The 15,220-nt window shown below is 45.2% G+C and overlaps 1 protein-coding gene across 5 annotated transcripts in view; it reads left to right on the top strand.

Moving 5' to 3' along the window:
- The window catches only part of Sntg2 (syntrophin, gamma 2), a 105,338-nt gene that overhangs the window by 67,517 nt on the left and 22,601 nt on the right, over positions 1-15,220 (top strand). For all 5 annotated transcript variants that reach the window (XM_013504331.1, XM_005404340.1, XM_013504330.1 and 2 more), the window contains 4 exons: positions 4,116-4,245; positions 6,112-6,150; positions 10,884-11,000; positions 14,614-14,685. In XM_013504331.1, coding sequence (XP_013359785.1) covers positions 4,116-4,245; positions 6,112-6,150; positions 10,884-11,000; positions 14,614-14,685 — 358 coding nt within the window. The remainder of the gene's footprint in view (positions 1-4,115; positions 4,246-6,111; positions 6,151-10,883; positions 11,001-14,613; positions 14,686-15,220) is intronic.

Here is a 15,220-nt window from a genome sequence, read left to right as displayed (position 1 = left end):
CAGTGGGGGCATTAGGGACCTGTGGTCATTGTCCTGCACAGTGTTTATCCTGGAGATGGAGACTGGGGGTGGGAAGAGAGAAGTGGAAGTCCAGTCTGCTCTCCGTGAGGCCATGGCGTCTGCAGTTGCCACTGGGCATGCGCAGACGCAGATCACTTTGTAGTCTGACAGTGTCTGCCGCTCTTTCTGTCTTGTTCCTTGGTGTCCCTGGAGGGCCCCTCTCTGAGGCTGGCATTCTGCATCCCTCTTGGGTTTGTCAGGGAACCCCACAACCTCACTGGCAGCTGGCAGCTGGCACGGATTTCATCCTCAGGACCCTAGAGACAGAAGGTCAGGGCTTTCCTGTGGACTGAAGAAAAGAATGCTGCTCCGCGTGCAATCAAGACACATGTGGTACTGCAGCTGTGCACACTCGCGCTTGCGCACACACACATGTGCGTGCACGTGTGCACGGGACTGGGTACAGCCAGTGCGTCCTAGAGTGTGGAGGCTCTGATGCCCCCGGGAGTGCAGATATTTCTGTTAAAAGGGTGTGTACATTCTTTACACATTGTTGACCTGTTTTAAAATGTACAGTCAGGAGGCAGAAATCAGGGGAGGAAGGAGGCATGAAGTTTGGTAGCTTGTGTTTGAACTCTTTGGGGATTCTCCTTCCATTCATCCTCTGTAACATCAGTAACATTGTAGCCAGAAAACATTGAAAAAAGGCTCTTCCGGGGGCAGAATTTAAGCACCATATGGACTAAGAAACTATTGCAAATGCTCTGCCCTGCCAAATACCCAAATGAGGTGGGAAGGCACAAATGACCAGAGGAAATCTCTGGCCCTAAAGCAGGTAGATCCATGGTGTGTTCCAGCTGCACGCACTCCTGGACTATGCCCAGTTCAGGGCACACCAAGCCCAGTGATAGCAGGTGTCCTTGGTGTTTGAAGTACAACAGACACCCGGGGGTGGAAGTTTACTCAGGAACCGCTTCCTGACCACCACTTAGTTCAGCGTGCTACAGTGGAAAGAAGACTCACAGTGAATAAATGATAAAGGGACAGATTTAAAATAGTTACGATGCAAGGAAGAAAGATAGCTGGAAAACGGATTGGAACAGCACCCTTCCCCACCGATGCCAGATGTTACCGCTGTGTCTACCCATTAGACACAGGTGGCTGCAAACAGTTCTATAAGCTTTCACCTGGAGGAAACCAAAGGGATTGAGGCTTTACCACCAGGATCGGTGTCTTAATGTGAAGGTGAATCAGTGTCTGAGAACTGCAGAGTCGTATGTTGCTGGGGGGGGGTGGCCACCCATTGTGTCCCGGGGAGGGTCAGCTTTAGCCTGTGTCAGCTTCCCACCTGCACTCAGTGGGTAGAGATGCAGTGACCTTGATAGCCCTACCCGGCCCCAGATGGCAGCACAGACAGGCCAAGGAGCAGCTTCCCACCAGTGCTGGGAGGGACAGGAAGGAGTTAAGAGCATTCCTTGATACAGGTGAAGACTTTGGGGTCCTAGGAACCCAGAAGTACAGCATCCACTAGAGAGTGCACCAGGGAAGAATTCAGAAGCCAGCTCCTTTGAGGTCAGTGACCCTGGAGACAAAGATAATGTAGACATGATACGGGGTTTGGTTGCATTTGTTTTGCGTAACTATAGGATAAAGCTGCAAATTCTGTTATTCAAAATAGTTGTAAAGCTGGGCGTGGTGGCGCACGCCAGTAATCCCAGTGCTTGGAGGCTGAGGCAGGAGGATTGTAGCAAGCTTGAGGCCAGCCTGGGCTACATAGTGAGTTCAGAGGTGGCCTGAACTATATAGCGAAACCCTGTCTCCAAAAACAAACAAACAAACAAAAACCCACCCAAAAAATAGTTATAAAAACTAAACTGTGAGTCTTAGAAGTCCCCCTGGATTTAACCACTTGATCTTTTAGAATGTTTCATTTGTATAAACAATGTATCTCTCTCTTTTGGATTTATAGTATCTCAAATTTGTTAAAAGTCATATCATTTGTTCTGTAAAGTGATCTCTTGAGATGAGTGGAGAATGTGACATGCTTGCAAGGCAAGCTTGGGTTAAAATGTTACAAATGTAACATGCTTGCAACACCTTTAACAACCACAGTAGCTGGATTTTCTGGACAGAGGAGATGTGCAGGCTACTATCTTCCCAAAATAGGACAGGAGAGATGCTTATGTGCGCTTGTGTTAATCCTCCCCTTAGCTGTGCATTTTTAATAAGTGTGGATTTTTTTATAGAACACAATTGTATCATCACAAGAAAAGCTATATGTGTGTGCTTGTTAGAGCCAATATCCTTGATTGTGCATTTGTTCTAAGAAAAGACACAAAATCATTTCTCATACTCATGAAATAGTACCAAGAAAAAGCCCCAGAAAAGCCACATTTGTTTACTGAGCAGAAATTGAACTTGAGGGGTGTGTGTGTGTGTGTGTGTGTGTGTGCGCGCGCGCGCGCGTACTTTTGAAGGCAGAGGGATGTCATACTTAGGGCGACACATGGGATCTGGATGAGCTAGACGACACCCCCCAGCATGGGACCATCAGTGGCCTTTTTTCAGAAGATACAGAGTCCAACATACACCCTGTCCACCTACACCCACTGCGGCACAAGTCCTGGCATACACAGTCTCCTCAGTGTCCCCGAAGGCCCTGCATCCTCTGTTTCCACACAATCTCAGCAGGCCCATGTGACAGTCGGAATGGGCACATGGACATCTTCCTGTTCAATCTGACGTCTGGTGACTGTCGTAGGCCTTCTCCCCACAGGCCGAGGTTGGAGTCTCTGAATATTTGCCCGTCTTGTAGTTCAGTTTTTGTGCTGAGCTATCTAGGCGAATAGAAGTTAGCGGCTCTGGCTCCGCCTGCGTTTGCAGGTGTCCTCTGCAGATTTGGGGAGGGTTTGGTGCCAGTGCTCTTGGCAGAGCCCCTTTGCCTTTGCTCCTTGACCGTAAACAGCAGCTAACCTCTGCTGACGTCCAGACACGAAGGTTACATCATCGTGGGGAGCAGATGTGTGTGGATAGCACCGCTTGATTCCTTTTCAACCCCCTTCCCTCCATTTCTAAGTCACCTCCCCCTGTTTTCATTCTTATTGTTATTATTAGTTGTTTTAGCTCGTGGTTTGGACATATAATGTTTACATTCACTGTGGGTGTTTGGTGTGTGTACACGACACATCTTAAATCTTTTTACTTTCCCTGCCCCTTGCACGTCCCCTTGACCTTGGTCTCCTGGACCACTTCTAGTTTGCAAAAGATCTATGTCTTGGTTTTTTTCAATCATTTATTTTGCTCTTTATTTGTACTTAGCCTCCTTCAAATGAGCGGAACTGCATGGTATTTAAGCTCATGTGTCCCATTTATTTCACTTAACATTATATTTTCCAGGTGCATCCATTTTCCTACAAATGCCTCAAATTTATCCTTTATAGACAAGTAGTATTCCTTTGTGTGTAGATCCCACGTTTTCATTATCCATCTGTCTGCTGATGGGCATACAGGCTGCTTCCAGGATTTAGCTATTAGGGACTGTGCTGCTACAAACATGGGCGTGCACGTGTCCCTGTAATATGGTGTCTTGAGCTCTTTTGACATCTTTAAAAAGACTGCAAGGGAAGGAAGACTAGCTCCTGAGCTGGAGACTAAATCAGTTGCTGCTGCTCCCAGCTATGGATGGCAGGACCAGGGAGATCTTCAGGAGAGGTGATGGGGAGCCCCAGGTCCGTCAGTGCCAAGGTGAGGCGCCACATCATCCTCAGCAGCAAAAGCTGGCGATAGCCCATGGCAAGGGGCCTTCAAAAGAATCACGATGCAGCACCCCATAAAAGAGCAACTCCAGAATTTTAGTAAGAGCCAGGCTGTTTCCTGTAGGAACTGCTTTTCTGGTGTCTATTCAATTAGAACAGCGTTTATTAGCAAAGAAATCCCAGGTTTCCACCTGCATTTCAGCAAGCCCAACCTCTTTGTTAGCGACTGCAGTTGGTGGCGGTGTTTCCCCAGGGAATGGTAGATCAGGACCTGGCCGGGATGGGGGAGGCTTTCCCTGCCACAACAAAACCCTTGCTGCCTGTGGTCCCTGAAGCAGCCTTTCCCCACTCTTCTTATAGGTCCCATGCTTTCGAGGTGCTGGCGCTGGATGGGGCGCGCTCCGGAGTCCTCCAGTTCTCCACAGCCCAGGACTGCGGCGACTGGCTCCATGCGATCTCCGCCAACATCAGCCACCTCATGCTGCAGAGTGTGAGCACGCGCCCCCCACCTCGCGGTGTGCCTCTGTGTGGATAGTCAGGATAGTTTGTTCATGGCAATTGATCCCAGTGAGGGCTGCAAAGAGAAGCAAGCACAGGAGTTCAACAGATCTCATCTCTGACCACAAAAGTTAAAGTCGAAGTCCAAGTGTCTCCAAATACAGCAGTGCAGGCTGACCCTGGGTGCCTCCCAGATCTCCCTCCTTTCTCTGTCTTTCTCTCTCTCTCTCTCTCAACACATGTGTACAGACACAGCAATATTTGTATGAGGGTAATTATATATGTATATTTTTTATCCAAATATATTGGTACAATGTGAAATTTTTATTTGGGGAAACCTAATTGAGATTGAAAATATTATTAAAATTTATAAAAAGGCATAGCTCACTAAAAATATAGCATCTTAAATTTTTACTGCAGGCATCTTGGACAGGAAAAATTAAAAACGTTTTGTGCTCTTGAGTAATAAGTTGGTGTCCAAAATCAATACTATTATTTTCTTTCTTTCTTTTTTTTTTTAAAAGAAAGGACTAACAAGAGCTAGGGTGTGAGAGGAGCACACATCCAGGGTTCAGTTCCCTGGGGTGCAGCAGGCTGGTCCTGGGCCCCGCAGTCTCTGCTGGAGCCCTTGTTCTCACCTCCACCCTTGCTTTGGCCCTGGCTTTGCACTCCTCCCCTGCTGGCCTGTCCCCCGACTCGCTCCCAGCAGTCTGGTAGCTCAAGAATCCCAGCAGCTTGGGACAGAGGCAGTGTCAGACTGTAGCCCCACTGCCTGGTCCTTCCCCATGGCCCCAACTCAGCCTGCTGCTGAACAGAGATGAGCTAAACACTTTAGAAATCTTGGGGGAAGCAGCAGTGTGTGAGATTTCCATTCCAAAGCCTTAGTGCCATCCTTTCTACCGCTATTCAAGAAGGCATCTTCTTAAGGTCTTAGTCTGCAAATTCAGACACTTTGAATTCCAAAGATGGGTGGGTGGAAGAGGTTCATATTTGCAGAAATGCTTCTGAAGACAAAGATCCTTCTGTTCGGGAGATTTTCATGGATTGCTCCCAGGCAGCAGAGCAGATTAGGAGAGCAGAAATACGGGCGTGATATTTGGACTTCCATTTCCTCATTGGTAAAATGTTGTGAAATAACCCCCGTGTGGTGGTCCAGGCATATAATCTCAGCACTCAAGGGGGGTGGAGACAGGATGATCACAGCGAGTTTGAAGCCAGCTAGGGCTGCATCGGGAGTTCAAGGCCAGCCTGGAATACATTGCAAGACCCTATCTCAGAAAACCAAAAAAATTTTTAAAAATTAAAATTTTTTTTTTCTCAGAATAACATTGACCTGTCAGAGTTTTGGGGGCGAACTAATGTGAACTGTGATCATTGTAACTGCCTAATATTATGTAGAGCCTAATATTATGTAGAGCAGAAACTGTCTTGCCCACTTTAGGTGTTAAAATTTGAGCACTTCTTGTCCTGTAGCAACACTGACATAGAAGGCTGATGTCTGAGAAAGAATAACAGGGCTGTGCTAAGATTATTTCCTCTATCGTGAGAGGACCACCCTTAATTTTTTTTTTTTTTTGTTGTTGTTTTTTGTGGTACTGGGGATCAAACACACGACCTTGAACTCACGACCTTGCACTTGCCAGGCAGGTGCTTACACCACCGAGCTATATCCCCAGCCCTTAATATTTGTAGTTAGCTCCGTTTGGTTTGCAGCCCAAGAGACACATCACAATAGAAAAGGGTCTCTAAGTTCAGGCTGTGGGAGGCTTACATTTCAGCTGCCTAAGGTTAGGCAGATAGGAAGCTCCTGGCTTTAACATCCTTGTGGTGCTCATTCCTTGCTGCCTTTTCTCTGCAGATGAAGATGGCAAATAAATGCTGCTCTCCTGGCAACCAGGTAGGACTTGGCTTTTCAGCTGGATATTATAACAAGTCTGTGCAAGCAGCCTCTTCTTCCTTTTTCTGAAATTTGAACTGGAAGTTTTGGTAGAAGAACATTGTCACCTCTCAGGCTGAATTTGGTGGTCCCTGCCCCAGTGTTACCTTTGAAACTATCCATCTGTATGGAAATAACATAGAAGAAGAATTCTGATGGTGTTTGCTTACTGTGGATAAATGCTTTACTGGTTGGCAGTTATATTTTATAAGGAATCAGGACTGTATGGGCTGAGGGATATCTGATGGACTTGTGCCTGTATATGTTTCCTCTATCGTGAGAGGACCACCCTTAATTTTTTGTTGTTGTTGTTTTTTGCGGTACTGGGGATCAAACTCACATGGAACATTTTCTCACATGGCACCTTTACTTAAGAGGATGCCTCACTCTTAGGAGGCCTTAGACCAAGCAGGTGTTGAGGCAGGTGGGAAGTATCCGGCCACCCCCAAACTCAAGAAGGTTGTCCACTTGGGTCCTCTGTTTCTCCTGAGTCTAGATTAGTAGGGATGGCAACCAATTCTATCACATCATTGCCACATTACTGCACCTGATTTTCTAATTTGAAGACTGCTTATTGACCAACTCTATTAGGATTTAGCACTACTCTGTTATAATCAGGTTGTTCGAGTGTTGGGCAAATAAAATTTTAAGCCACTGTCTTACTGTGTTTCTTGTTTAATAAAGCCATAGTTTCAGCTGTAATGGAAAGGCCTGCTATTTTTTAGTTATAGTTCATCGATTTTCCAGTTTTATCCTGTGTAGGTTAGGAAACTGTCATTACAGTGTCCAGTCAAGAAAACTGGGAACAATGTGTTCAGTTTTCTTTAAATGGAGATACAAATACTCTTTGAACAGTGCTCAGAAATAATATCTGGGTTCAAGACAGAGGACATTTGAGAGAACAAGTCTTTGCCAGTCACGTTTACTGAGAATGACAGGAATTCAGTCCTGTATTTTAGTTAAATACTTCTAGTTAGCATTTTAAGTTAGAATGGGACACTAAGGAAAGTTCTTTTTTTTTTTTTTTTTGGTTTTTCTCCGGTACCAGGAACCAAACTCACGACCTTGCGCTTGCCAGGCAGGCGCTTTTGCCGCTGAGCTAAATCCCCAGCCCCTGAAAGTTCTTCTAAATATAACATTTCTTTCAATGTCCTTCTAAGTTTAGCAACTGTCTGTGTTTTATGTAGCCGAGTGAGGGGTTAACTATGTAATAATTCCATAAATGTCTTCAAATTCATGCAAAATAATATTTTCCTGCTGTCCCTTGTGGTTTTGCAATAAAAGTCTCCATAATCTTTTCTGCTATGTGCACCCCTCTCTGCAGTTCACACATTGGAGTTTGCCTCTTGGTTTACTTCTAGCTGGTGGGACAGCAGGCCAACTCTATGCTGTAGTCTCCGTCAGTCATTTTCTGTTTGAAGCTGGATTCCTGTCCGCATTATGAAAATGAGCAGAACATCACATGAGAACCCCGTGTTTGGCAAGCTGGCCCCCATGAGAGGGCCAGGCTCAAGGTGTCTCCACGGTTCCAGTCCCTTGGCAGTGTTTGATAGGGATTGTCCTCTGCTACCAGCCAGGGACTGCAGTGACCACAGGAGCTGACCATTCATGGTAATTGACAGCGGGTGACAGAGAAGGCCCTGCGAACAGGAAGTCCATTCTGTTGGAAGCCTCAGTGTTGGTGGGGCTTGACTATGATCCAGGTTGAACACTTCTGGGTCTCCACAGTCTGTGATCAAGCCTGTCTTGCTGCACTTTGGGGTTCACCTTCCCGTTATCACTAAATCAAATGCAGGGAAGAAGAATAAAATAACAGCTCAGGCAGGCTGAAGACCATCTGAGAAGCACAGCTGCCAGGAACCAGATGCTAAGTGAATAATTGCTGGCAGGCCTCCTTCACTTCACCTTGGAGAAATTCTACAATACATCGAACACTGTTTATGAGACAACAGTCCTGGCTGCCTTACTCATGTAAACCCCACATTTAATCACAATCAAACTCCTCTCTGGAGGTATAATTTGAGCAAATTAACTTCTGAGCTTTAGTTTCTTTAGCTGTACAATAAAAAAGGAATACCAGGCAAGCTGAGTTTTTCTTCTACTTAAAACTGCTAGGCCACTTGGAATTTCTCAAGAGTTTGAGTCAGTATGTCAGGAATTAAGTGGCAGACTTAGCTTCACGGCTAAGGGTGGATAAGGAACCAGCCCGGCCACATCTGGACAGGCTATCCTGAGAGGGTGATGTCACATTTTCTCCAAAATGTGTGCACTTTGTGTATGTTTTAGGACCCTATGATACAGGGCCCTTTTTTGTCCTCCATGGGAACAGAATGACCTATTTCACTAGACAATTGTGAGAATTCGATATTGTTCCAGTGTCACCAGGAAGGGGACAAGGAATCCACTGTTCAGACAGCATCATATAGGGCCCTTCGGAAAGGCTTTCTTTCTCACTCTGAACAACAAATTGATTTTAGCATGTAGTAAAGAAACAATCCTTTGAACAAAAATGGAAAAAAGGTAAAAAGCATTTGACAACTACCAACAATGCCAAATCCAAACAAAAGAAAACAGAAAGATAATACAAAAGGAATATGTGATGTGATCAGAAAATATGGTGAATGCTTAAACTTTTAAGAAAGTATATTTAAGGACACATTGTCATGCACTCCCCCTCAAAATCATCCCCCTCACTTCAAACACACTCATCCCATTGTCCTTGCCACTTTCTGCAGCAGCTCTGAAGTCCTCTTTCCTGAGGGTCTTTAGTTGCACTGGCCTAGCTGCTCGATGTCTCAGCTGACAGTGCTAAAAAGCAATCCTATCAAATAAACCATGCTGATCATTACCACCTTGCAGTGGTGAGTTGGGACTAAGTCATCACATACTGAATTTGTGTTAATTTTGGAAACATCAAGCATCCATGAAATTATCTAGAAACATGCAGTTTTTTTATCAATGGAAGTTGAGCATGTCTTCTGATTCACAGCAGTGTTGCTGCTGGTGTGACCACTGACTAACAAAAATATATCTCTGCAGCCCACCTGGATTGACCCAACCAACAAGAAGGGAAACGTCAATGTGATATCTGTAAATTATCTGTGAATTTGGCTTCAAATCGAGAAGACGTGCAGGAGCAAGTGGTAGTTTGTGGTTTTTGCAAAGTATTGATGCTGTCTGAACAGTCGATTCCTTGTTCCCTTCCTGGTGACACTGGAACAATATCGAGTTCTCACAATTGTCTAGTGAAATAGGTCATTCTGTTCCCATGGGGGACAAAAAAGGACACGTGAGGCTGTGTCCAGGGTCACATATGAAATAAAACTGTACTTTGTTTTGCTCAGTTCTGGGGAATGAACCCAAGGTCTTGCCTGGGCTAACCTAATGCTCTAGCACCGAGCTATGGTCCCCACAGTAATTGCTGTGTTCTTATAACACTGCCACTGTTTCATATTGACTTCACCCTGCAGTCTTCCTTGGACATGAGGTAAACCCCATAGGAAATGTACACGTTCAAGAGCCAGTGAAACACCTGGGTTATTTATAAAGCTCTAGGATGGGCTGATTAGCAAAATTAAAACATTACATTTAGTTATCTGTGTCCAACATGCAAAGCTATGGCAATGTTGACTGCTGGGCTGTGTCTGTCAATTCCCTTCAGAGCACTGTCCTCAGTTCTCCCTCTGGCATCATTGGAAATACTGTTTTTCGAAATCTGACTTTTTAATTTTCACCTGCCAGGCCTACCTCAGGCATGAGAAGAAACACTCAGGGTGAATCAGGCCTGGAGGCGGGCATGGGGATGTACCTGGGGCTGTAATATTGTTCATGAACTCCCCCTGTTGCCCAGCACTCTGTGCTCGGACATGAGGACCACAGACCCTCAGGACATCCGGGTCCCACATCCGGGTCCCACATCCGGGTCCCATTTGATATGTTGCATGAGGACAGCGTCATTTAATAAGTTGGGAAAACTGTGTTGTTTTAAATGTTCCATGCATAAGGCTGTGTTAAGGAATTGCCTTTTCAAATATCAAAATGAGGAAATGAGAAAATTAAAATTAAACTCCTCATACAACTTACTAAAAAAAGTATGTGTCTCATTTTAGGCACTGAATTCTCCTGTTGCGTTCCTGACGTGTTTGTATCAGACTCTGATTTTTAGAACTTTTATATTTCATATTGTGCGATTAAAACTATTCAATGCCAGGTGTAAGAATCTAATATTTCTGTATTATTTTCACAGTTGTTAGGAAGTTAAACTGTAAAAGAAAACTCAGTCATTTTTGTACACTATGCGAACTTGTGTGTTTCCTATAGATCTCAAAAATATAATTAGCTGGTTTTACATTCCCATAGCAGACTCTGAAATGCTAACCCCGAGTACAATCTAACCCAGTAGTGTGTTTTTAGAAAGTACATGTAACCCACAGCTGAGCCCATCTATAGCCCTATCTAGAGCCTGGCCCAGTAGAGAACACTGGATATTTAACCAGAATTAAATATCCTTTTACTTTGTGCTTTTCTGTTGGGTCTCCATGATTTGGGAACTTGGACGTGGATCTGGCTTTCCCACTTTCTAGTTCCCAGCGTGCCGGAGTGGTAGAGACCTGCTTGTTTACTGTGTGTGATGTGTGCCCCTTGTACCTCTCATTAAGGCCCAATTTTTAATCTTCCAAGGTTTCTCTCTGCAGGTGGTGCACATGGGGTGGGTAAACGAGAGGCTGCAGGGAGCTGACTCCTCCCAGGCCCTGGGATCCAAGTTTCTGGCACTGAAAGGCTCGTCCGTCTACATCTTCAGCTCTCCTCCGGTAAGGACTCGCACATCCGGGACAGGGCTGATGCTGACCTTACTGCTGGGAGATGCAGCAGTTAGCTGGGGGCTGTTCCTCCTGTGTATCTCCACTCCTACGTGGCTGGAAAGGTTCTATTTATGAAGTAACCACCTGTTTCCTCTCCAAACTCGTGCAGGAATCCGTTCCTCTCTTCCAGTTCCAGCATCTGTTAGATGTTGCAGAGTTTCCCTGACTGAGATGATCAGCTGGCTTGTAGGTGGGCTTCACAAAGCCCCGCGCCTCAGCACATCAGTCGTGTGGTTGAAGAATCCAAAAATAAACAGAACGGAACAGAACAGAACCCTTCTTTTTAGACATTGCTAACTGAGTAACCAAATAATGGAAGTTTGAAAATATCTTTTTCTTTCTGACTTCCAAGTTTCATTAAAATAAAGAAGCCTGCTTTAGTGGAATCCATAATGTATATACAAGGCTGAAAGCTATTGCCTGTAATTTTATTTTCCAATTCTCAATCACCCCATTCTCCAAAAACTGACCACATGTATTATGGATAACTGCCTGGCAGCTTATCATGTAAAGGAACTGCCTGTTTTGTGAGTCTGGCCACAAGGGCAGTGATCAAACAACAAAACTTGGTAGCTTGGGAAGCAAATCCCATAAGCCTCGATACGAATTCTAGCCATGGAAGCAAATGAGTCACACCAGTGAGTGTGACCTCCATAGGACAATAATATATTGCAAGTTTTCGTTTCATTGATAAGGGCAAAATTTTAAATGAGCTGTTTTGGAATACTTGTAGATTTTCAGAAATCAATCCCTCCCTTAGGTCCTTATAATGTGCATATCACACACAGCCATTGGATGGATGTAATTGGCGAACTAAGGAGCTCTCTCCTAAGAGGAATAGCGATTAAATATGCATCTGCTTTGCAAATATGATTTTCTTATTCCTGTCTGCGCTTCCTCTCTCCTTGTCTTTCTCCCTGTTTTTTTCAAAGACCTGAGGCCCTTTGTGTTGTCAGATTATTTTCTCACAGTTCCGCTTGTGCACAGCCTACTGTCCAGGGGGCACTGTTCCAAAGCAGATCTTCAGACAGTAGTTCTGGGGTCACCTGAGACCCAACCTCTCTCCATGTTCTAGGGGATTCTGAGTCCTTAATACAGCAATAGTCAGTTTCCTCAGAAATTAAAGTTGGGATCATGAGCTGGGGTGTAGCAGTCTGCATTAGGCTGAGCTAAGTAGGTGACCATGGCCATTTCAGACTGAGGCTCACACAGCAGGAGGGCCCTGCTGAGGAAGAGCCTCGCTAGACTTTCAGTTCTGTGGCTGCACCATGGGCTGGGCCAACCTGTAGTGTTGGCCTGGCACCTGGGGTGGGGGCACTTGCCCTCCTGGGCTGTCAGGAAAAGACTCAAGCTTGTCTGGAACTCAGGAGACCCTACTGCCTATGCCTCCCCAGTGCTGGAATTACAGGCCTGTGCTACCACACTCAGTTATCTTCATCTGGGTGATACTTTGTTGCAGCGAGGAAGCAGCACTAATACAGCATCAGGAACAACAGTAACTAAAGTCCTTATAGCCCCAGGTAGCTTCCCGCAGGGCCCAGGCGCAGTGTTTGCTCTGGATCCACAGAACTCTGAGCATCTTCGAAGCCATTTCACCTGCATCTCTCCTAGGACACAGAGTCCATCACCGCAGATGTGACCATGAGATGTGCGATCTGATTTATGTGCAACCCTGGGCTGGAGAAGAGTCCAGCTCTGGAGCTGGGGTAGAGAAGGGTCAAGTCATCCCGCAGGAGAGGGAGGCGACCTGGGCAGGAATGGTAACACCAGTGGTGAACACAGAAGCCAGTGTTTGGCCACTATAGATGCCCAGAAAGCAGGAGCTTGATAAATGTTCTGTGGACCCAGCAGAATGTGGGAGGAGACAGGTTGAATCTTGCAAACTAGAAAAAGCACAGCCTCCTGCCATCTTTAACTTAGAATATGACTCGAGAGGTCACACATGTATAACAAACTAGTGAGGAAGAAGGCATTCAATGGAATAGAATATTGGGATATAAGGTCCTCTGAACATATCAGTCATGGCTCTGTTACAGTGGCTAATACCTCAGAGCCATCTAAAATGTCCATCCCAAAGGTGATGCTGGTGAAAATGATAAATCCACACACTGAAATTCTAAGCAGTTGCGAGAATTTTATTTCTGAAAGAAACGACAGCATGGGAAAATGCTGATACCACTACATTTTGAAAAGACATAAAGTTATGAATATGTATAATGTCTGCAGCAACAAGTCAGCTCTTCGGGAAGGATGTCTCTGGGTGATGTGTTTAGCCATTGGTATTTTTTAGATTCTTTAGATTTAGATTCTTTGTAGTTTTTAGACAAGTGACATTGCTATAATGGGGACGTTAAAATGGTGCACACAGTGTATTTATTTTCCAATAACATGAGTAGCTCCTGAGCTCTTCCATTAGGAGGGGCCGTAAGATGCAGCCCCTGGGACTCTCAGGAGTTGGAGACAGGAGAGGTGTGGTTTGGGGGGATCTGTGACCCTGACTTTGAGCTCAGCTGGTGGGTTATTGAAGGTTCCTGAGCCCTTTGGCCTTGGGGAGGGTCTGCCTGTTAGTACCCTAACTGCTGTTTTTGCTTTAAGCTGTGCTTTTCCCTTGTGTTTTATTGTTTAAATCACAGTGGCAATGAGTTGACTCTAGAGCAATTACATGTTGAATGCAGCACATTGGTGTAGCTTTCTGACACCTACAGCAGGGCCATTCTGACTGTGATGACGCTGAAAGGCCAGCCAAGTCTCCAGCATCTTCTTTGAGTAAATAATCATTAGGAATTCACCAACTGATTAACTACGTAGTGGTTCTGGTGCCTCCAAGTCACAATACAGGGAACTTATGATTATTTTTGCTCCTTGGAAGACTAAGGACAGAGGCCCCAGCAAAAAAATTCACATTTGCTACACTGTGGAATATTTTAGATTTTTCTATTGTAATTATTTTAATTTAGAGATAATATTTATGAATACTCATTGTAACTGATAAAGCATCACTCAAAACTTGAATTATTTTATCATTATTGCTAAGATAGCTGTGAGCTGCAGTAGGTCAGCCCAATCAAAATCAGGTTCAGTGACATCAATTAATTAGTGAAATTTGTATTCCCTTCCGAAACAGAATCGAGCAGTAAGAAGTGCTAGTGAGCAAAGGGCTGTAAACACAGTACTATCACACCCTGGTAAATTTAGAGACTCATCTACTTTCACTTGCAAACTCATCTTAAATTCTCTATGTTTAATTTAATATTGGACCTTCAATTAATGTAAAAAGAATTTAAAATAAATTCCCAAAATGACACCCAATGGTGTGTCCTAGGTAAGTCACTACCTGGCCAGTAGTTGTCTCCATAATGCATCCAGTGTGGCCACACCACAGCCCAGCAGGCTGGGTCACACCCTCCCGTGTAGGAGTCCACCAGACTCTTCAGCTGAGCTTGCCTGGGGACTGGAGGTGGCTGAGGGTTCACTGCAGTTGGAGATGCACTGAATCTATCACATTGTGAATGTTCACCTCCACCTCAGGGCTTTTCATGCACCCATTGTGTGTTTCTTGCAGGTGAGCACAGCGGACTGGTTGCGGGCAGAGAACGTCTATAACCTCTGTGAGGTGCTATTTAAAGTTCACAAGGTGGGTGCCCTCGGCTTGCTTATGCTTTCCTACAAATGAGATGCCCACAGCTTACAGAGTCGGGGTGATCTCCTCACCATGGACTGATGAAATAGCAAAGGAACATGAAGCCCTTCTAAATCCATCCTTAGGATGGTCACTGTATTGGGGCTCATGAGGTCGGTGGAGGGAGGGTGAATGGATGGATGGATGGATGGATGAATGGACAAGAGTGGAGAGAGAGACGGAGAGACAGATAGATAAAGAGATGGGTGGATAGTTGGAGGGATGGAGGGAGAGATGGAAGGATGGGGATGGAGGGATGGGTGGTGGATGATAGAAGGACAATGGATGGATGGAGGGAGGGAAGGAGAGATGATGGATGGATGGAGGGATGGTGGGATGGAGGGGTGGAGGGATGGATGGATGGTATGTGTATGTGTGTATTTGGGGGGAAAATATGCTTTACTACTCCCAAACAGAGTGGTCTGTTCCAGGAATTTCCGTTGTTTTATTGGTCTTTTTGCTACTGCTATTTTTGTTGAGGATGTTTTAT

Source organism: Chinchilla lanigera, unplaced genomic scaffold (genome assembly GCF_000276665.1).
Source record: "Chinchilla lanigera isolate Chin_1 unplaced genomic scaffold, ChiLan1.0 scaffold00086, whole genome shotgun sequence".
Lineage (NCBI taxonomy): Eukaryota > Metazoa > Chordata > Mammalia > Rodentia > Chinchillidae > Chinchilla > Chinchilla lanigera.
This window is presented reverse-complemented; position numbering and strand designations above follow the sequence as displayed.